Raw genomic sequence first — 23466 nt, 5'->3', positions numbered from 1 at the left:
GTAGCTTTTTGTTCATATGTTCATTCGACGATTTAAAAGTGCTTATAATAAGTTTATTTAAATAAAGAATATTTTGAATTTTTTTTTGAATTTTGAATTTAATTTTGGCAATTAATTTAGGAGGCATTGTGTCCTATATGCGGAACTCAATGCTTTGACTAGTGGGTCCACTGCTAATGACCAGAGCGAAGAAATGAAAAAATTTAATATTTAATTTCCTCGAGTTTAAAATTTCCTCGAGTGTGAATCGAAACTACAGCAAAATAAAAGTTGTCATCATACTGCAAGCAGTTCTAAAGAACAACAAATGTATATTTAGAAATATAAAAGGAATCATTATTATAAAATACATATCTATTAACATAATGTGGAAGTATTAAGCGTGTACAATGTACATAAAATATAAAATAAAATAAATATATCCAGGGCTCTTTTACGTAAGAAACGGGAGCCAATAATTTATTTTATTAGATTTATTTCGTCTGCCTGTTGTTTGCTTCACGGAAAAACTACTGAATAGATTATGATGAACTCCGTTATCAAGACTTTAGTCCTCGGCATTGCACAGGCTATAAATAATTTTAAAAGTATAGGAGATACTAACATAGTGGCTTCACAAAAGCTTGTCACATATGAACATTTTCTATTAAAATAAAAAATCAAAAGTACCCTAACAGCCTGGGTAAATCCTAAGAGTGGAATTCAACGCCTTAAGTATAGGTTTAGAATACCTGATGTGCGAGCCTAGGACCTAAATAAAATTTATTCAAAGAAATAATTTCACAGGCACTTATATTCAATGTACCTACTAGTGAATATAAAAGTTCTTAGTATTATTAGTACATGGATATGAACAATTTATATCCTTTATGAATGATGTGTATGATATGTATGAATGATATGTATGAAATGTTTTTTCTATTTACCTTATGTAATTACAAAACGAGTGAAAAGGAGTTCTTTTGAAATTCAACCAATCGACAAACCTCAACTGGACGATAGGCGCAGGCAGGAGACTATACTATATGAGCTATTTGTAAATATCACAAGCAAAAAGGTCAAAATTAAAAAACTAAATAAATCCTCTTATAAAAAACTAAATTGAAGATAAATAATTATTACAGAATTCGTTAATTACATATTTTATTTAATTATAAATCTTATCGTAAAATTATTACGGTATATTTACATACTAAAATATAAAATTTATATTTTCTTTAATTACCAAGCAACAGCCTCTAGATCCTTTTTATAGAACTTTTCAGAACTTTCATTGCGTTGGAAAGCTCGTGAAGCGGTGTTCGGTTCTACAGTCCACAGATGTCGCTTTATGCCGTATCTACGGAAACTCTTACCAGACTTGTATTACTTTTACATCTTTTAACAGATGGCAATGCTAGATGATGTTTCCATTAAAATATTTAGATGGATCTACTGTTGCTATTGTGAGATATATTCGTTAGCCGATTTTAAATGCTGTGAGCATAAAAAAAAAAATATTAGTACTGAACTATATTATTGAGAAATGAGAAAAGAAAATCAAAACTCAAATCAAAACGCAATGTCTCCAGAATTCGGCAGGAAGTGAGAAGCAGAGTGTCTAAAAACCAGGTTCCCTCTGTCACACCTGCTACATGCGGGGAATAGCGGTCAATTGAAAAAAAAAAAATTCTTTTTTTTATTCTTGTACTCATAACATGTGTTCTTGTACACATAATATTTACCAGGCTAGGCTACCAGTGCAATTCAGTGCAAATGGATTTATATATATGCAATAAATTTGGCCCTCCTTCCCCACTTGAACTAAAATTTATTATGATTTGGATTGTACCGAACGTATTACGTTTTACCTAATTTTATTATGCTTATATGAAGTACATATTAAAAAATATTATTTACTTAATATTTCCATAAATTTATAGTAGAAATGATGAAATGAAAATATTCGTACAATATTGGCTCTTGCTACCTGATATTTATGTACGTCAAAACGAATTCTACGTACACACTTACGTGAGAGTAAAGGGTTTTCAATATACCACTAGGTAAAATGTGATCTTTGGAATTTCCTTTCAAATCAATAGTAGATGATTTTTTTTAGTAAAAAATCGTTGTTATGTCAATATTGCCTCAAATAAGAATAGAGATTTTGTACAATGTTCTACAAATTGCATCTTTGAGTTAACCGGGACTGGACTTAGATTTTGTTACGTCCAAATAAATAAACAAGCTTCACGCTGTAACCCGCACACAGCAGGTAGGAAAAGGGAACCTAGAGTTAAGACACTCCATTCCCCACTTTCCGCTGAATTCTGTGGGCATTGCGTGTTGAGTGGCAGAACCCTCACCTCAAATTAATTATTCAAACCAAAATTACAATTTTTTCACTTGAAACTAAAATTAATAAAATATTTTATAAATATTAAATCAAATTTCACACCATGATGTTGTTTAAAAAGTATTACCAACACGTAAGCTATGATATGATATTTTACATGTACTAGTTATACTTTCAAAAGAAATAAGTATAACTAAATTAGAAATAAGTATAACGAGAAAAATCTCGTACGAGTTTTCAACGGTAACTTTGGTTGCTGTTTTGTTCATTTGCCTCCCACCAACATTTCTATTGTTACATTTTTATTTAGGTTTAACATTTATATTAATGTAACAAAGGATTTATTTTGTTTAAATAAATCATTAAAAAAAATAGTGTTGTTGGGTCAATGAGTCGAATTTGAATCCCTTAATATGTAATTTGAATCCTTAATATGTACTGAAAATGTAAATATTAATGTAATTTCCGTTGCTTTAGTCTAATTAAACAATACTCCAGACAAATCTTTCTTACGGCGACAACTGGAATGGTCTTTTAATAGTCTCTAACTCCATACATGAGTCAAAATATTTCAAATATTTAGAATGTTAAGTGACAATTTGAGGTAAAACGTCATAATTCTCCTTGACAAACGTTGGCATTCCCCAGGTGAGTATTTCGTCTTTGAAATGGATTCTAGCAATGCCTTCATTCTTGCTCGAAGATGGAGTGAAGCTCAGTGGCCCGTGCAACGGTACAAATAAATAAAGGTCTTAATTAATATTTTTATATAGATATGTAACGGTTAATATGTACTATTAGTAAAATGCAAACAAATAAATAATTGTTTTAGTTTTTTATTAATTATTCACTGCAAGTGAAATGTACGTTGGGTTGCCAGAAAAGTAAACGTGGGGAGAAGCTCTCTATTATGTTTTTATATTTATGTTATTTTTTAAAGATTTTCTTTAATTATACACTATATTTTTTTAAATTAAAAAGTCCCATTATGTTACTTCAAATAATGCTTCTTTATCTGTGGTAGCTGCTTATGTCTTGAAAGCTAAAATTCAGATTCTTCTTTTTTGGATTTGCAAAAAAATATATATGAACATTATTAACATTAAAAAGTACAAACACAATAAAAAATATATATTCCATAACATTAAAAGTCTTTCATTAGTACCTAATTTTAAATTATTAATATATTTTTTTGCCGAACGAACCCTAAACAATAACGTGCTCTCGTTTAATTCTGAATTATCTCGCCGAGAGTGAATGTTTATCTTTTCAATGAGCACGAAATAATCTGAGACTCTAAGTAAGTTGAAAGAGCATTCCCCGCGTCCTTAATCTGCTAAAACAAATTGAACATTCATTATGGGTATTCAACGTTAAAAATTACAATAAATTTATTTTACTTGTAAATTACGCTCCAGTTGTACTATTCTTTATCGAAAGTAACATCTGAATTTGCTAATATCAAAAATAATATATAAAATTTTGTAAGTTTAAGATATTTTAACGTTATTCCCATTTCTTTGTTAAATTTTAGTCCTTTAACCGGATACCTGTAAGAGATTGCTATATTGTTTTTTTCTATTGTCTGTATTTTTGTATTTCTTCTTTTTTTCTGTGTGCAATGAAGTATATTCTATTCTATTCTATATTTTGTATAGCATAAAATAGAATATTTCAGGTTAAAAACAATAATAACCTAAAAAACTGGGGTTATCACCAAAAAAATATTAAACAACGCAGTAAGTACTTTGTTAACATAACCGCGCAAAATTAAATAAACCGCACTCGGAGTAAAGCTTGTGTTCCTGTTTACGTAATTAGCACTGAGGAATTAACCCCCCTACAGTGTATATTTGGGGCATTATCTTACCATATATGGACGAGATAAATACCTAATTTTAAAATTATTTTGTATTTATTATTGCTATAATGTAATATGATTTATGTCCACAATATCGCTGTAGAGTGTTGACAATATTAAAAAAACATACGTATAATAAATTTTAAACTTTATATAGATTTGCTGTAAATAAATTATAATTTAAATTAAATATCTAAATTAGAAAGTAATTTAAAAAAATGAATTTACAACTGAACGTAAGTCTTGTCTGGTCTCTATATTATTATCTATTCTCTTTTTCTAAATGTACACATGATGCAAATTCAATATTAATAATAAAAAAAATACTACAGGAAAGAAATATTTGGACTAGTCGCAGTGGATCAGTTTTTCAATTCATAAAAATTAAATAAGAATTTAAAAATTTCCTTTCTTTAGCTTCACATTAGCAGAGTAGCAGGGTTGTCAAAGAAAAAATAGTGTAAAGGCACCTCGTTCTCCACTTTAGGCCAGAGCTCAAAATTACATATTAACGACGGAACTTAGCGCCGTGATTTGTCTTGCCAAATGAAAATAATTTATTCAAATGTCACCACACTGTGCTATGATGGGCTTTATACACTTCATTTTTATTATTAACAATCCAATTTCTTACTTTATCAAATCATAGATGAGTAAGTCATAATTCATATTTTCAAAGAGCGCATACGAGACCATGTACAATCATTTTAAGTATATTGCATCTAGTCGTCGTTCTTATATATTTTACACAAAATTTATTTCAACATTCTAATATTACTCTCAGGCTGATGTGTAGAAGATAGGAACAAACCATACGCTTAAGCGTGTTTACCTCCAATATTCTTATTAATATTTTAAATATAAATAAAAAAGAGGAATTATTTTACCATCAGGTTATCAAATTGGTGCAATGTATGATAATAAGAAATTATTAAAAAGAGGTCATTGCAGAAAATCGAAAATCGCTACCTTCACGTATACCCAATAAGATTTACATTTATTCTCGTAAGTTCAATTTTTAGCGTGATATTGTATCCCGCACACAGCAGGGTAGTCTAGAGGGAACCTAGATTATATATAACTAGCGGACGCGCGCAGCTTCGCTTACGTACTTAAGGGTGAATTCTAATAACCCATGAAACATGTGTTCAATGAAATATTTTTAAGAGTCTAAATTTCAAATTTTATAGAAATCGGTGGCGATTTAAAGATTTTTCCATACAAACTTTCAACCCCTTATTTGCACCCTTAGGGAGTGAATTCTAGAAAACCATGAAACATATGTTCAATTAAATATTTTTAAGAGTCTAAATATCAAATTTTATAAAAATCGGTGGCGATTTGAGAATTTTCCCATACAAACTTTCAACCCCTTATTTGCACCCTTAGGGGGTGATTTCTAGAAAACCATGAAACATGTGTTCAATTATATACGTTTAAGAGTCTGAATTTCAAATTTTACAAAAATTGGTGACGATTTAAAAAAAACTTATACAAACTTTCAACCCCTTATTTGCACCCTGAGGGGGAGAATTCTAGAAAACGATGAAACACGTGTTCAATTAAATACTTTTAAAAATCTAAATTTCAAATTTTATAAAAATCGGTGCCGATTTAAAAAATTTTCCATACAAACTTTCAACCCCTATTTCACCCCTTTCGGGTTAAAATTTTTCAAAATCCCTTCTTAGTGGATATCCAGATTACGAAAGTAAACATCTGTCCAAATTCCATGTTTCTACTATCAGCGGTTACGGCTGTGCGTGCGTCTTACCTCAGTCAGTGAGGACAAGTCCTTTTATATATATAGATAGATAGAAGACACTACATTCCCCATTTTCTGCCGAATGTTGCGTGTTGAGAGGCGGAACTCAACACCGCACTTTAGCTCGACACCAGAGCAGAAAGTATTAAATAGTTCATTTTCTCGAGTGAAAATCGAATTGACAAGGCAGTTCAAGGTTTTTTTTTTTCGAACATGTGGATAATGCTGTTAGCCCTATTGGCTTTTACAGCGACACCGGTTGGGTAGGGAAGAGGGTACTCTGTCCCTGAAGAATTGCAAGCACTAAGTGGCTGCCTGTGAGGAAGTCGACGACTGGCAGTTTAAGGTAAGCAAGTTAATATTTCGTCAATGTATCTAATGTATGTAACAAATGTATCTAATGTGAGCTATTTCGTTGACAAAAAAATTATAGAAACGCCGTCGTCCATTTGTATAAAATATTTACTAACGCTTCAAGTATCCCTAGAGTGTAGAGGTAACGACGTAAATATTACTGTCACAAGCTTTCTACGTAAAGCACTTTGAAATATCGAAATGGCGTTCCTAGGTCTACTTGTCAAACGATTCGAAAGAATTTTTATTCAACTAATATATTGGTATCTATTAGTATAGAAGTGAATTTTTGTGTAATTTCTTGAAATCAACTAATGTTAAAGTGTTTCAAATGGTATTTGTATTTTAAGATTTGTTATTAATTTTAAATATAACGATATATTACTGTATTTTCCGGTTAAACACATCTGTGTAAACGGCCATTACCTGTGTCACAGATAAAAAAAAATACTATGTGCAAATATTTATAACGTATTTAAAGTGTTATTCCACACTTGGAAAAGAAACATAAAAAATTGGACATAGCTGGATTTGAACCTGCTCCTCTTGGAAACCGTCAAAAAAGGTAATATGTGTCATATTAGTTTCCCAGTTGAGAATATCAAGTAGATATTGGCTGGTATACATCCAGCTATCACGTACGCTAACATATACATATTTCCGGTGAGATTGGATACCTCTACAAATATCGACGGTCCAAATATGGCTATTGTGAACCGTTTTGGCTTCCCCGGACGTCAAATGTAATGTACGAGTATTGTTCAGAATATATAATATTTAAGGGAAAACATATAATAAAATCAAATTTAACCAAACTTTCATAATAATTTACTTAAAATTTGAAATTTAGTCTTATCGAGTATATTAAAAAGGTGATCGTGGAGCATTCGCTACGCTTAGTTCTGCCATTCAACACTCATAGTTTCGAAATTGGGCGAAAAGTGGAAAATAGGAGGATCGGTACTAGGCTTTTTCTACCTACCCTTCTATCTATGGGATACAAATACATCGTTTTTTTTTTAATATATATAAAATTAGGAACATTTACAAAAAATATTTATTCTACTTAGGCATTAGGTAATAAAGCTTTTAAATTATGATAATTATGTGTCAAAAATACACTCGTACTATCAAAAATATTTCATTCATTTTCCAATTTTTTATATTAATTAGGTACATTTCCAGTGATTTATTTATGATTTCCAAGACATTTGTGTGTTTTGTTAGTGGGTAGCGACCGAGAAAAGTAGTTTTAAAACTGGGACAGTGATAGAATTACCGTCGTAAAGGCGGAGATTTATTATTCTTGTAAATGCGTGATGTTTCTAAAGTTTAGTTGAGATGACGTAAGCGTTAACGAGTACTGCAAATACACGACGGCTAAAAACAAAATATCTTGTAATTTTTTGCTTTTATTTGCTTGTGGATATAACTCACAATCGATTAGGTACTCTTTGTAAGATAAACAAAGATCAACATCTATAAATAGAAATGGAAACCTTATGGGGTTTCCGATTACATTAAGTTTATGGTTTATTTTGTATAGATGCCTTTTCCTTCATTCATCTTATTCAAGAAAATAAAAATATTATAAAAATAAACAAATATTATATAAAAATATATTACAGAAATGAAAATATTAAAAATTATCCCCCGAGTGGGAATCGAATCCACAGCCGTCGCGTTAATGTCACATCCTTTTGCCCCTGCGCTTACCTCTCTAAAAAATATTAAATGTTTATCGTATAAAAACATTATCTTGGAAAGCAATATTAATATATTGATTCTTATATTGAAAGTTAAGGAATTGCATCTTCCATTTCATATACACATATTGAATTTATTTCCACATTATTAAATACGGCTCCAATGATGCGTAATGCTCTTTTCAGTAGCATTTAATGTCAAGCTATCAACTGACAGCGTTAGTGCATCAATGGATTATGGAACTCCTAGAAACTTCTGAGTAGATTAAAGTTCAATGCCAGCAGTCTAAAGGTAAAAAGAGCAAATCCCTCATGTTATTATTTTGCTTTAAGAATTAATTCTCTGTGAATTAATCCATTATCAAATTTTAAATAAAAAAAGATTTTTCCAGTTAAATGCGAGTCAGACCCGCATATCGAGAGTTCCGTACCAGTTTCAGGATATGCCATGCCATATGTATATGCTAAAGCTATTTGAAAAAGTTGACAGGCTTGAAGTTGTGGTAATATGGTTTTCATTTTGTATGAAACAAACTACAATTATAAATTTGAAATGTTTTGTTTTTTATAAAATATCTAAAATATTTCTCTTTTTGGATTCTTTATTAAATAAAAACAAATTTTGTACTGTATAAGCAAGAAGTGGGTACTTCTTACCGTAGTATTATTGTAGGTAACGGGAATTTCCCTATAAATTTTGATTATGAGGTTAATTTTATGGGATATGGAAAAATATTGTGGAATTTGAAGTGTAAATCTTTATAATAACTTTAAACGATCAAAGAATTCGTTGATCCTATCACTTTTCACGAGACTGACAAAGACGAATATTTACTTTCTTGATTTGTAGATTAACATTAAAACATAGAGCTTTTATAAATGCCGCTATAAAGAGATGTCATTTCTTATTTAAGTGGGCAGAAAAGTCTTGTTAATTATACATTTTAGTAAAATATAAAGAAAAATACTTTTTTTCTATTATTTGACTTTATTTACTTTCTTAGCCGACTTTATTCTATTTCTATTGATATTACTGTTATTTTCATTTTTAGAGTAGGTATATACATAATTATCTTGATAATTGAGATTATACAAGACATGAAAAAAATACATTTCCGAATACAATAGGAATAATTTAAAATAAATATTAAATTCTCTAAAATCTAATGTATTTGTTGGTCTTTGTTTCAATTTCTAACGTTTACTAACATAAATGTAATCATATATTATTCCAGAGTCGGTAACGTGTTAATAAAGCACATTGTCCTGTGAGGCTCATTAGTTAAGTACGACGGGTGGTCGACGGAGTGGAACTTATCCCTCAGTCGACTGTGAACTACCCTCAATATCAACAGAATCGATACGTAACTGTATGACGGGTGAAGGTTAACATCAAGAAAATACGAGAAAACTATACACGATACAATTTTATTCTTTATAGTAAATTAGTAAAAAAATATTTTAAAAAATCTATAGTATAATTTTTTTATAATTAATACTAGAAACATTGTGAAAAATAAGGTAATATGAGATAGTACAATAATTAAAAGATAAACTATAACAAAGTCAACTTAGAGCTTTAATTACAATTAAAATGGTATCCATTTTGTAAAGAGGCCAAAGATTTTATTTCAATCTAAGTATTGTTTTCTGTGAATTTGGTAATCCAGTTTTTCGGTTCAAAAACGCTTATTTAATGGTGGAATTAACAAGGCTTGAACTCGTCAGCGTCGTACTCTATTGTCAAAGTTTCTTTGTAATCTGTGTATACAAAATGAAACATCATAGGTACTTTTAATACAAAATATGAACCACTATTTAATTTTTGTACAAAAAACGAAAGGTTCTAAAAAACTGTTTTATTATACATGTTTTATAAAGAGTTCAAAATGTGACTTATTCTTTTACTGCCTATATTTACTTTAAAAAAATATTACTGATTATCGTACAACTATATACCACTTTAATATCTTTAAAGTCAAAATTAACTCATATTAATTAGTCGTTTAGAGTTATTTCGTAATATTATGATTTTTTTATCCGCTTCACGCTGTATCCCGCACACAGCAGGCTAGACAGAGAGAACCTAGTGTCAAGACACTCCAACTCAACTCAACGTCGCGCTTTGCCTCGACATCCGAGGGAAAAAATGAAAATATATTTTTTTAATAAATGTCATTTTCTCGAGTGGGGATAGAACCCACAACCAGTCGATTTTACAGTCTGGTGGCGAAATAAAATACCATCTATACTTTGAAAATATTATGCATATTGTAAGTTAATACTAATAGTTATAAACTATAACTGTGTTATTATAGTAAAAATGTAGGAAACGGATATAAAAGCGATCCTACAGCGTGAAAGAGGATATATATCGATTTGTTCAATAAACTGTTTATTAAATTGCCGACCGAACTGATACGGTTCTAAAGATTATGGGCTCAAATAAAGTTTAATTTATAACTTAAAAAACTGTACTATAATACTGATATATGTTATTAAAATGTAGTTATATCTTTATATTATTTTTCCTAGCTATTGTTAATTGTGGAAGCGAATAAAAGCTTATTCTAATTGCTTAATTATAATTTAGACACATTCGTTATAGGTACATAAAGGCGGCGTAAATATGAAATTCCTTTTACGAAAATTAGCTACTGTTTTGAATTTAATGAAAACTGACGTTAATACCGTGTAATTTTATTAAGCGATAACATCTTTGTTAAAAGTTTTCATATCCAAAAGTCATTTTTGTAGCTCATGTTATGAGAAATTATTTTGTATACGATATATGTTAGTATACTTACTAAAATGAATGCCTCCATATTTAAATTAATTTTATCTTATTGCTTTTTAACATCTATACCTATATAAAAGGACATGTTCTTAAGCTAAGCTAAGTCGCACGCACAGCCGTAACCGCTGTGCGTAGAAACGTGAAATTTGGACAAATGTTTTTGAAATCATAAATATATAAATAATATCTTTAGAGTTAAAACTCTAAAGATATGAAATAGGGGTTAAAAGCCTGTATGGATTTTTTTTTAAATCGGCACCGATTTTTAAGTAATTTGAAATTCAAACTTAAAAATATTTCATTATATACGTGTTTCGTGGTTTATTTTAATTCATCCCCTAAGAGTGCAAATAAAGGGTTGAAAGTTTGTATGGAAAAATCTTTAAATCGTCATCGATTTGTATAAAATTTGAAATTTAGACTTTTAAAAATATTTCATTGGACGTGTTTCATAGTTTATTAGAATTCTAAGGGTGTAAATAAGCAGTTGAAGTTGCGCGTGGCCGCTAGTATATGTATATTGAAAGTTTGAAACACAAATGAAATCATTTTAGTAACAAATTAAAATACTAGAGAGAAATAATATGGAGAAATAGAGAGATAATATTTAGAAATATTACTGATAATAGTAATTTATTAAACAAAATTTATTAAGAATTTCTTTATTTAATTTCTTAGTAAATTATGCGAGAGCCAAACATCGTTAGAGAATTCGATGGTCTCAAAGAATTCCATAACTATGCCCATAAATCTTTAGAACAATGTGAGATCTCGCTCCTCGAACCTTCATTAGTAAAGAAAACGATCGTTGCTGTCCTAATAACTTAGTAATGACCCTCGTGTCATATATTCTTTAAAAAACATAAATGTGAAATGAGAGAATGCCTGGAAAATTAGGAGGAAGGTGGGAAACGTATTGTCTTAATACTAGGTTTGATTTGCCACCTTGTTAAATTCAGGTGTATCCTGAATTAAAGCGTAGAGTTAAAAAAACGTATCGTAAACAGAGCGTAAAGCTAAAAAAACATATCGTTTTCCTATAAAGAATTTTTTTTAGCTTTATAGCGAGCTAAGCGAGTGGATTTTATAGCTGAGCAAAAGGCGAAGCAATGAGTTTAATTTATTATAAAAATTACAATTATAAAATTTGCAACTATTATACATATTTTAATAACAAATATGTTACTTTAACATCCGCGACTAGCCTCAATAATAAAATCTTAACTTAATTTATTTACCTAATTGATTAACACTGCATACTTACGTACAATACCTCTAATGACTCCATGTTTACAATAGGTGTTTATCTACAGCCAGGAGGCAATTTGCATATTAAGGTATTCTGTTCCAGCGGTCAATTCAACCTCCTCATAGCTCGTAAAAGCGAAGCTAATATCGCTTTACGATTTCAACCTTGATTGTCTTTAAATACTGCTCGCTATATATTTTATCAATATTTTATAAAAAAGAACACTAAGAAAAGGCAACATGGGGGGGGGGGCCTATTGTTAACCGCATTAAGACACTTCCGCCCCCTACTTTCTGCCGAATTTTGGAGGCATTGCGTGTTGAGAGACGGAACTCGCTCGACTCCGTGCTTTGTCTCACCAATGTGCGTAGTGTATAAATTTAATTTCAGGTATATTTTATTAATACCTAACGGTATTTTCGACTGTTAGCATATGGAATATTATATCTATTTTATTGGGTAAGTACTTCTATCAAGACTGTATGTTTAAGTATTTAAAATCTGATTAAAATGGAATATTGCAAATTTGTCTTTGAGATTAAACATGTAACACTAGAATTACAGCAATTTTCCTTTTCGTAAGCTTTTGTATAACAGTAACGTGCTTGTACTTTTTATTCGAGCTTTCGAATTTTAGAAACTGTATATTCAAAGGCTGCTTTGAAAAAAAAAACTAATGAATGTTTTTGTTTGGGCTTGTTGTTATCGTACTGGCGCCGATTCACTTACAAAAATTGTTTTTATTATATTTATGTAACTAGCCTTTGAATTAAGTGTTTTTTATTGGAAAATTTTAGACAAAAATGTTTGAATTTGATAAAATTAATATATTTAAAGAGAGTTTATTATAAGATTTTAAAGCAAACAAGCCATTATTTTGCCCTTTGAAATTTTTTTTGCTGTTTGCATGTGGAACATAATGAAAAAAATAAATTAGGATATTTAAACTCTGTCCTCCACCTTCCGCCGGTCCGGACATGGCGTGTTGGGTCCCCGATGTCCCCAATGCCGCATTCGTCGCCTCTTGATACAGCAGCGGCGACACACTGGTACCTGTCGCCCTGGGGCCTTAAAAAATATATAAAACTTAAAAGATTATATTATTTTTTTCTAATAAAGATCAAAATAAAAATATTTCTTATTCAAATAGGCCATAACGAGCACCTTTCAGTTGTTCACCTAAAGCTGCCACCAGTAGAACTGACATTCTGGATAAATACCTAAGAGACTTAAAGGTTTGTGAATAATATGTAGGTATGTACATTTATATCCAACTGTGCCGAGCATTCTTGATGAATGCCTAGAAAGTATTTTGAAACTCGACTCTTTTAAAAACATAACTATTTTGTGAATTTTCCAAAAGAACCTTAAATTAATAAACTAAACCTCTCCTACCTCCTCCTTATATTTAATCTTTGTTAAGCAATTCTCTATTTGCAATTTGTGTCTGAAAAACTCAATTAATTTAGTTACAAAAGACGTTAGAGGGAATAATCGAATTAAAGCTTGTTTAAAGGAATTACTAGTAATCAATCAATTTGGATAATGTTACTTCAAATCTGGATGAGTGTTTAGTTTATAAAGAACCATTTTATAAACTGAGATATCCTATTAATGGAGAGAAAAGTATTCTAATTTTGATAAATGTGTCTTAATATGTCTAGCAGGCATCTAGTAAATAAAAATAATAATATATATTTTTTGCTTTTTTCTACATTGTGTTCTGTACGTATCAGGTTAGGTAGAGGAAACTTATTATTAAAACTGGAGACTGGCGGAACTGAACCCTGAATTTTCATCCCCTCCCCCACGATTAGCCTCATAAATACCACATATAAACACATGTTTTAAAGGGTAATTAACAAGACTGTAAGTATGTTAAAATTTGTATTGTATCGTTGTATGAAGTACAGGTGGAGCAGGCACGGGAGCGCATCACAGCATCCGGCCGCATAGTTGAGGAGGAATGCGCCCGCTCCGGCCCACCTTTTCAAAGCCTTTCTAACAACTTAACCCCTTTGTTAAATCGCCCACGTAACAACCCTAACTTGACGTATTTATATAATAATATACAAAATAATACAACATAATATTTATAAAGTATTTTATTAAACATTTTTTTTGTAAAATAGATTAATTAAAACCGACATTTACAACAAACAACTATAAAATTCTTTGTTTTCTATAGCTAGTATACTTAAATAGGTCCTGCTTTGGGAATAGTAATAGTATATTTGATTAGAGAGAGATCGCCATACGCGAGAGTCTAAAATACACCAGATTCAATAAAATTTTGAACACGAAGTGTAACGTATCACTTGAAGACGGGTAGGGGTACACTGAGGTTAACTCTAATACGTACATTTATTTCGATACATACATACATTCATATTTTTTATAACTATCTGCATTTAGCTTTGAGTTTCGTGTTCACTTTTTAATTTTAATTTTTAATTATTCATACATTACAAGTTGTTTTTAAATACATCCATGGAAAATCGAAAAATTATTTTTAAAACCATCTTTTTTTTCAGCTTCACTCTGTATCCCACATATAGCAGAGATAGGGAACCTAGTGTTATAACACTCTGTTGTGTTAAATCACTCTCTCTTTAAAACACACTGAATTCGATTAATCCCGTATTGAGTGGTGTAACTCAACACCGTCGCGCTTTTTACCTGATACCAGAGCGACGAAATGAAAATAATAATTCGAACTCGAAATGGGAATCGAACCCACAACTGTCGCGTTACAGTCACACATTGAGTCCCTGCGCCACGATAACCTTATTAAAATCATCTTAAAATATTTAATTACCAAATATGTACTTGTAAGTTAAGTACCTTTGTGAATAAACACTCAAAGAAATACTTTAGTAGTTTGCTATAAATGTAAAGTAATATCTTTATTATTCTTATTTTTTATTATATAATAAGTACATACCAATTTTCTGTTTTCTGAACACGAAACCAAAAGAGCACTTTCACATCAAACATTTATTAAGTATAGTATGCACATCAATATTATGTTTTTCTACAGACAGTGTATATAGACGGATGTAATTCCTATCAGGTTAAACAAACATTTCCATACAAACATTTATTATTAGACCTATCTATAAGTAAATTTAATATAGACAGTGTGTAGATATAAATAAATATGTAGACATTTAGGTTATTTCGAAAATACACTTATTTTCCTCCCTAGGAACAGTTTTTATTACAGGGCCTCTCGTATGTCTAGAACTTATACATTAATAAAATTCTCTTCATTACGTTCAATGAACAATAGCAACACTATTATACATTTTCATATAAATAATATATATGGAAAAAAAATTGAAAGCTAAGACATGCCTGATGTTCAAATAATTTTCAGTTTAGTAAAAAAATCTACAAAATTGATAAACTATAACATATTAAATATAAAACATATCTTAGAAATCTTAGAAATCTAATGTTATGGAATATTTAACATTTTCTTATGCATAATTAATTATTCAAATATCTTTGACTCATAGTAAAATATTAAAAAAAAAACTTATTATATTATGAAAAAGTGAAATAAAAATGGAATACATTAGGCCTGTCAGTAAATTATAATATTTATTTTTATATTTATGTGTATGTACGAGTATATATTCGTACTGTTTGTTTATGTGTATGTATATATTCGTACTGACAGGTAAAACACATAAAACTGGAGACATTTTAAATAATTTTTAATATAATTATCAAAGATATTTCACAAAATTTATTGCAAATAGATATTAGAAATGATTCAATTGTATTATATTGGATTGTAATATCAAATACGGGTGTGTGAATCAAAACTATGTTCATGATACTTTATGGAGCCGGTGCATTCAAGTTACTGGTTGAATACGACAAAGCTACTGAAGCATGCATTGATTTTACGCTTTACAATAACAAGAATAGGTGGTATTCAATTTTCATTGTTCCATATAACAATATTGATAGTTTCTACAATAACTACGATACAAAAGCTCTTATTCTTATCAGATAAAAGCACAGGTTAGAAGCTCATTGACTAGACTTGACAGACAGACTCATTGTTATATATATACTACAGTTTCTCCATACAATCAACCAGTTTTAGTAATTAGAAATACGTGAAATTGACTAGAAGCACTCTCCTTATATTTTGATATATACTTCGGGAACAAAAAATCTTAAACAGCTTAAATAACAGTGTAATAAATAAATATGCATAATATTACTTTTCTAAGAAATACATAAAGTTGCAAGTAACAATATGTTTATTTTAAAAAAAGAAACATGTGTGTAAGAACAGCGCTTTAGAGATCAGTATGCTATTTTTTAATATAGATAATAAATAATAGTTGACATTTAACAAATACTTTGCAAAATAAACGTATAAAAATTGACAAAATAACTTTAGTCTTTGGAAAGTTCAATATTTCAATGCATACAAATTATATTTCGTGTTTATAGAGAGAGTATCAGTTAATAAATATCGAATAAGCTATAAGCTTTTTGAACTCATATCGATGATTGATTGAATTCACAGGTAAGAACTTTTTTCAATTTATGCTCCTTTGGATACGATTAAAATGCATATCTTTCTTTATCTTTGCAATTATGTTTGAAAAATTATTATTTAAACGTCAAAATCGTTATACATATTTACTACAAAATTATTTAATCAGTAATTGTTGTTCAATGCTCAATTATATTATATAGCTTATTAAAAGCAACATTAAATTGACAGATAAAAGCAATAATAAAATTGACTACAATACATTGTTTATATTGTTAAGTTAGTTGATCCCTAGTACATATGTACATATATGTATGTATATTAAAACCTGTGATAAAATCAAACATATTTGCAGCATAGAGTGCATACTATTACATAGGTAACCTTATTTAATTTCGTTTCTTTCGTCGCACATTTAAAAGGTTATATTCATATTTTAACCACATACTAATTAATTATATATAATCTAAGTATATTATTCTTAACTAAAACATCAGGATCTATCTCCATACAAATACAATCTCATTATATATGTATTATAACAATTAACATTTCTTATTAATTCATTCACAATTTCACAATAACTAACTACACTGATCACTCAATTCGCGAGTGAAGCCTCGAGTTTATATACCGTCTCGGTATTTAACTAGAGTTCGGTATGTAAAGGAATCACGCGGAACCCGCGGTGGCTTGGCTCACCTGTGCGTTTGGATTATCTGCTGGCACAGATTGTACGTCAGGGTGAGGGTATACGTCCACGTCCGTGCCTGGTGCGAAGTCCGGGGGCTCCTCTGGGGGCGCAGCGGCGGGTCGGATGTTGTCCAGCCGCGGGCGTGGCGAGTAGCGCGGCGTCAGCGCAATGCCCCCAACGACTGGGTGCGATTGGCGATTCCCGCCTGTAGTACGTCGTGCATCAGCCGCTCGTTCTCTTGCCGGACTGAGGACAAAGAGACAGCTTAATCATAGTTAAAAATTATCTAATAAAATGATATTATGGATCTCTTTGGGTTAAACTGGTGTATTGAAAATCAAGTGGTTGTAGGGTCTGTGTAAAATAATTTAAGATGACGATCTGATAAATCTTTTATAAGGCCATTATGATGCTTCAATGATGATCATATCCATTCGTTGAGCTCCGCCACTCACAATATCTAGAATTCGTCGGAAAATGAGTAGCGGAGTGTCTTAACACTAGGCTCCCTCTGCCTACTTTGCTACATGCGGGATGTAGAGTAAAGTTGATAAACAATGTTAATTATAGGAATAAATAAATTATTATAATATAAACCTATGTAACGTTAATAGAATTACCATTTTAAATAAGTTAATAAGCAGCCAGAAAATTATTTGGTTAATATTTTTTTTGTTGTTAGTATTATACGAACACTTGTAATCAGAGTTACAAATACCTCCCACGGAGGACATGTGAAGAGGAGACTATACAACGAAATCGTTACTGTCACGCGACGAGCTCATAAACATCAAACATGTCATTTAAGTTTCTACTTCGACACCAACTTTTACCGGATCATCATGTGGCGTAGTAATACATAAAGTTATAAGTAATTTTGTATCATCATTAAGTAAGCCTCTTCTTTATGTATAATATGTATATACTTTTATATGCGGCGTTGGGTTCCTTCACTCAACACGCAATGCCTCCAAAAATCGGCGGAAAGTGGGGAACGGAGATCACTTGAATATAAAAATACAGGACAAGCGCGAGTCAAATTTTCCCATCGAGAGTTCCGAATAAAAATTGGTGGCTTTTTCTGAAATTCAGGCTTAGCTCAGCCAGAGACGTTTCATCTGCTATCTCACTTGAACTAGGAGCTTTAATACCAAATTTTGCCCCCCTTTTAAGGCGAATATTTTTAGGATTTAAGTTTTTAATATATTTTTTTAAGGTAGTGCTATCTGTAGATGTTAGCTGCCAAAGTTCATAATTCTACGTTTACCGGAAGTAGCCTATTAATTTTGATTCCTTCGCGTTCCTATTAATTTTGATTCCTACGCGTTTTTAGCTATATAAACGGCCATATCTTTTTTTCCTTTTATTACATTTATGGTACCTATATCAATTAACATTAACCTTAATTTACAGATCAGGTCAAATAGAGATAAAGCTTGCTATTTTGTTGACTTTTCCTTTCTATACTAAATAGAGTAAATAAATAAATCAGCTAAACGCTGTATCTCGCACACGGGAGGGTAGGCAGAGGGAACCTAGTGTTAAGTAATTTCATTCCCCTCTACATAATAGAGATGGAAGGATATTTTGGGAAGAATGCAACAACAAACTAATCACACCAAAAACCAACTGAGCCACGAGCATAAGTGTTAAACGTCATTCATGGTCGTTGTTCGATGAATCGTGGATAATTTTTATTCTATTGCTATTTTTAATTATATTGTATTATCAAATTATTATAACATACAGTAACTAACTAGATATTAAATTAAATAATTGTATTATATTTTGCAAATATTATATGTAATGAAATAAGTTTCGTGACGCCATCTACAATTATATAAAGGAGGAGGAGGAGGCTTTTGGTCTCCTGTCTTTGTCCTTTTTAAATAAAATATTAATAAGAATGTTTTGGAAGTAAGTCCCTACAAGTTTTTCTTTTAATACATTATTCTAACGTGTTTTTTATTATTTCTACACATATTTTGAATATACTTTACAAGAACAACAACATTAAATTATAAAGCATGAAGAAAGGCTTCCGTTACAGTATTAAACGACTACATATTCATACATGTCGCGACCTCATAACTCGCAACGTAGCGCACCAATCTTTTTTAATTAGCTCTCACCCAGTACTGAAACGTTAAAAGGCTTAAAATTTCCCATAGTTAAGCTATTTGTTCGTGGAATATTTTTATTTCGCTTCAAATGAAATAATAATTTGTATAATTTGAACCGCCAATGGCATCTTTTAGCATGGTTATGAGGTAGTAGGTGCATCATGGTTATAGGTTCAATTTTCACTCATTTATTTTAGGTCTTCATCCAACAAGTGTACGCTACACCACTATTACTTCGAAAACATGAATTTAAAACGTTTATTCTGGTTTGTTTCAAAATCTTTGTATGCCTTGTTTTTTTTTGTTACATATATTACTTAAATATATTATACTAGCGGACGCGCGCAGCTTCGCTTGCTTATTTAGGGGTGAATTTTAAAAAACCACGAAACATGTGTTCAATGAAATATTTTTAAGAGACTAAATTTAAATTTTTATAATAATCAGTGGCGTTTTAAAGATTTTTCCATACAAACTTTCAACCCCTTATTTGCACCCTTAGGGGAAGAATTCTAGAAAATCATGAAAGATGTGCTCAATTAAATACTTTTAAGAGTCTAAATTTAAAATTTTATAAAAATCGGTGGCGATTTAAGAATTTTTCCATTCAAACTTTCAACCCCTTATTTGCACTCTTAGGGGGAGAATTCTAGAAAACGGTGAAACACGTGTTCAATTAAATACTTTTAAAAATCTAAATTTAAAATTTTTTAAGAATCAGTGCCGTTTTAATTTTTTTTCCATACAAATTTTCAACCCCTATTTCACCCCTTTAGGGTTAAAATTTTTCAAAATCCCTTCTTAGTGGATGTCCAGATTACGAAAGTAAACTTTAGTCCAAATTCCACGTTTCTACCATCAGCGGTTACGGCTGTGCGCGCGTCTTACCTCAGTCAGTGAGGACAAGTCCTTTTATATATATAGATAACCGCCATTTTGACTCTTTTAAGTATGAGTAATCAAATTTATATTTCTATTTTTTTCTAGTCTTTAATAAAATAGTTAAGATACAACAAGGCAAGGCAAGAAATATATTTAAAATAACTTTCATTCACAATTAATTCTGTGAATCCAAGCAAATAACTTCTGACAGTTTTTAAAGTTGCGCGAAGTAACATTAATTGGCTAAAACAAATAAATGTTCTTTAAGATTTGCAAATTCTTTAAAAACTTTATCGCATTTTAAGTTATTATAAAACTATTATAGGCCCTTGATTTGTAAAACAGATGATTTATTTGTAAAGTTTGGGAACATTCTTACTTTGATAACTTTAAAATAATTATATTTCTTGTTTGTACAACAGTTATCATAGAATAAAACTTAAACCTTTTCATTTTGTTTCATTCTGAAACTAATTGCTTACCTCCCTTATTAACAACTCCGCAGCAGGAAATTTATGATACAAAATATTATAATTAAAGCCAATTTAATATTATTAGTATATACATATTTTACGTTTATTATACTTTCTAATAAAAATAAGGCCATAAACCTTATTTCTACAAATATAACTTTTAAAAGATATTTTCGATGTTTTATAATAAAAATATACAAAAAAAACGTATTCAACGAAAGCTTTAAACTTAGACAAGCTTTTGATGAAGCAGGGGTCGCAAAATTAGCGAGGGATAACTTTGTTAAGCGCGCTCTGTCTGAGAAAATGCTTGGAATTGCGAATTCTTTGTGTCATTGAAACGATTTTGGCCGCGTTTGGCTTTTAAAGCGTTAAATATATTTTATTTTGTTGTCGTACATATGATATAACAAAGTGATTACATATATAAATATTATAATGTATTCTTTTTTGAGATTTGTAGTGAATTGACTCTATGGTAATAAAGTTGAAAGTAATTCACAAAAATGATGGTTGTAAGTTGTGAGCTCAATTGTCACTCAAGCAAATGAACTATTTGCAATTTCTTCGTCATGATCAAAGCGCGGCGTTAAATTCCGCCTTGTAGTAAATTATATCTGTATATTGGGCGGAAAGTGCCTTTGCTACATATAGGAAAAATCTAAGAAAAAATAAAAATATTGGTAAAAACTAAGACATTACCCAAAGTATTATTAAGAAATATCTTGAAATATACGGCTTAGCTTTTATCTTTTATAAATCGTTTTATAATATTTTTTTTAAAAATCTGTAATAACTTCTCTATTAGGTTATACAATTTATAACAAAATTATATTTACATATTTTGTTAATGGAAAGTGTTGGGTTTTTGGTTATAAATTGTGGTTTAATATGACAACTATGATAGGAATTTTATCCCTTTTCCCAGGGATACTATAATATGTTTGTGTCACTTCGAACAAATGCTCACGTCATTCAATAGTTCTTGGATGTTCCATGACATTTATCTTCTTGTTTCCTTTTTTTTTTATATATATATATATTATATATTTTTTGGTTGAAATGGTAATATGTTATCAATGACGTTTTTTCGTACGAATAAGTAAATTTACGTAAATTGAGAATTTATAATAAAATATTAGCATTAATCATGTTTATTGATTTAATTTAATAGCTCTGAATTTAACGATTTGATCTTATTATTTTACGAGGTTTCTATAAGACAGTCATAGCATATATTTTATTTTTAGGATTTTGCAATTAACTGAATATAACAGTTTTCAAGATATTTTAATTAACTTATTGTTGTTGGTTTTTTTTTATATTACGCATCAAAAAGGTACGTAATATTAAAAAACTGAAATATTATAAAAATATTTAAAAAAAAGAAATACGATGATTTTTCAAAACTTTTCAAATATATATTGTAGTAATGTGGACTTGGGAGGTAAAATAATTACAGTAATTCAATTATTATCCCTTTATGAAACTCTTTATGAAGCAATCACTGGAAAACCTACTCAGTACAATTGACCTCAACTTAAAACCGTTTTAAAAATTTATTTTTATTGTATGTACACATTTATTTATCTTTATCCTTTGCTTATTCAAATTAGGTAATAGTGTATTATATATAGCAAAAACAATTATTTAAGTCGTTTTTAGATAAATAATATTTTTTTAGGTTATATAATCTTCTATATATATAAAAGGACTTATCCTCACTGACTGACGCGCGCACAGCCGAAACCGCTGTGCGTAGAAACGTGAAATTTGGACAGATATTTACTTTCGTAATCTGGACATCCACTAAGAAGGGATTTTGAAAAATTTTAACCCTAAAGAAGTGAAATCGGGGTTGAAAGTTCGTATAGAAAAAAAATTAAATCAGCACCGATTTTTATAAAATTGTAAATTCAGACTCTTAAAAATATTTAATTGAATATGTGTATCACGGTTTTTTTGAAATTTACCCCCTAAGGGTGCAAAAAAGGGGTGGAAAATTTGCATACATTTTTTTACATCGGCACCAATTTTTATAAAATTTGAAATTCAGACTCTTAAAAGTATTTAATTCAACATGTGTTTCATGGTTTTATAAATACGAGTATATTTTATCTACATACATACAATACAGATAAAAAACCAATGTCGTAATAGTTATTTCTATAAGATTAATGTAAAATATTCTTTACAAGAAATATTATTTAATGTAAATCTGAAAATCCTATTCATAGTATATTTTGTATATATATTTGTATGAATTTTTTTTTTATTAATATTAAAAACGTGAAAAATATCCTATAAGTGTTCTTTATAATGTTTTGAGTTACAGAACTCTAAACAAGTGTAAATGAATTCATGTATACGTACATTTTTAAAAAGGAATTCTTTTATTGAAATTCTTTTGTGAAAAAAATCAAGTTTGCAATAGTAATTTTCGTCGGATTCTTTATGGAAATAAAAGAGGTTGAAATTTTTAAGAACAAATTTCTTTACTTAACCTGATTAAGTAGATGTCTGAATATTTTCTTGGTAATTCAATTGATTAAGAGGATTCAAGATCAATAAGGAGATTTAACAAGAATGTACTAAAATTTTAACGATTTTAACAATGCAATATTTTTTTTTAATTTCACGCCGTGTCCCGCATGTTGCAGGGTATGCAGAAGGAACTTGGAAATCTAGTGTTAACACACTCT

General features: G+C 29.9%; 1 protein-coding gene across 3 annotated transcripts in view; it reads right to left on the bottom strand.

Annotated features, from left to right (window-relative positions):
* Positions 1–14156: 14156 nt before the first annotated feature.
* The window catches only part of LOC146538246 (uncharacterized), a 78213-nt gene continuing 68903 nt past the window's right edge, over positions 14157–23466 (bottom strand). For 2 of the 3 annotated variants that reach the window (XM_085186421.1, XM_085186422.1), the window contains one exon: positions 17300–17532. In XM_085186421.1, coding sequence (XP_085042547.1) covers positions 17447–17532 — 86 coding nt within the window. In that variant the 3' untranslated portion in view covers positions 17300–17446. Of the gene's footprint in view, positions 17533–23466 lie in introns of all 3 variants that reach the window. The other variant, XM_085186419.1, reaches the window with a different exon arrangement.

This window comes from Heliconius melpomene, chromosome 6 (assembly GCF_056956725.1).
Source record: "Heliconius melpomene rosina isolate 202511_hmr_F chromosome 6, ASM5695672v1, whole genome shotgun sequence".
Classification (NCBI taxonomy): Eukaryota; Metazoa; Arthropoda; class Insecta; order Lepidoptera; family Nymphalidae; genus Heliconius; species Heliconius melpomene.
The sequence above is the reverse complement of the archived record's forward strand: the minus strand, read 5'-3'. Positions and strand labels throughout refer to the sequence as shown.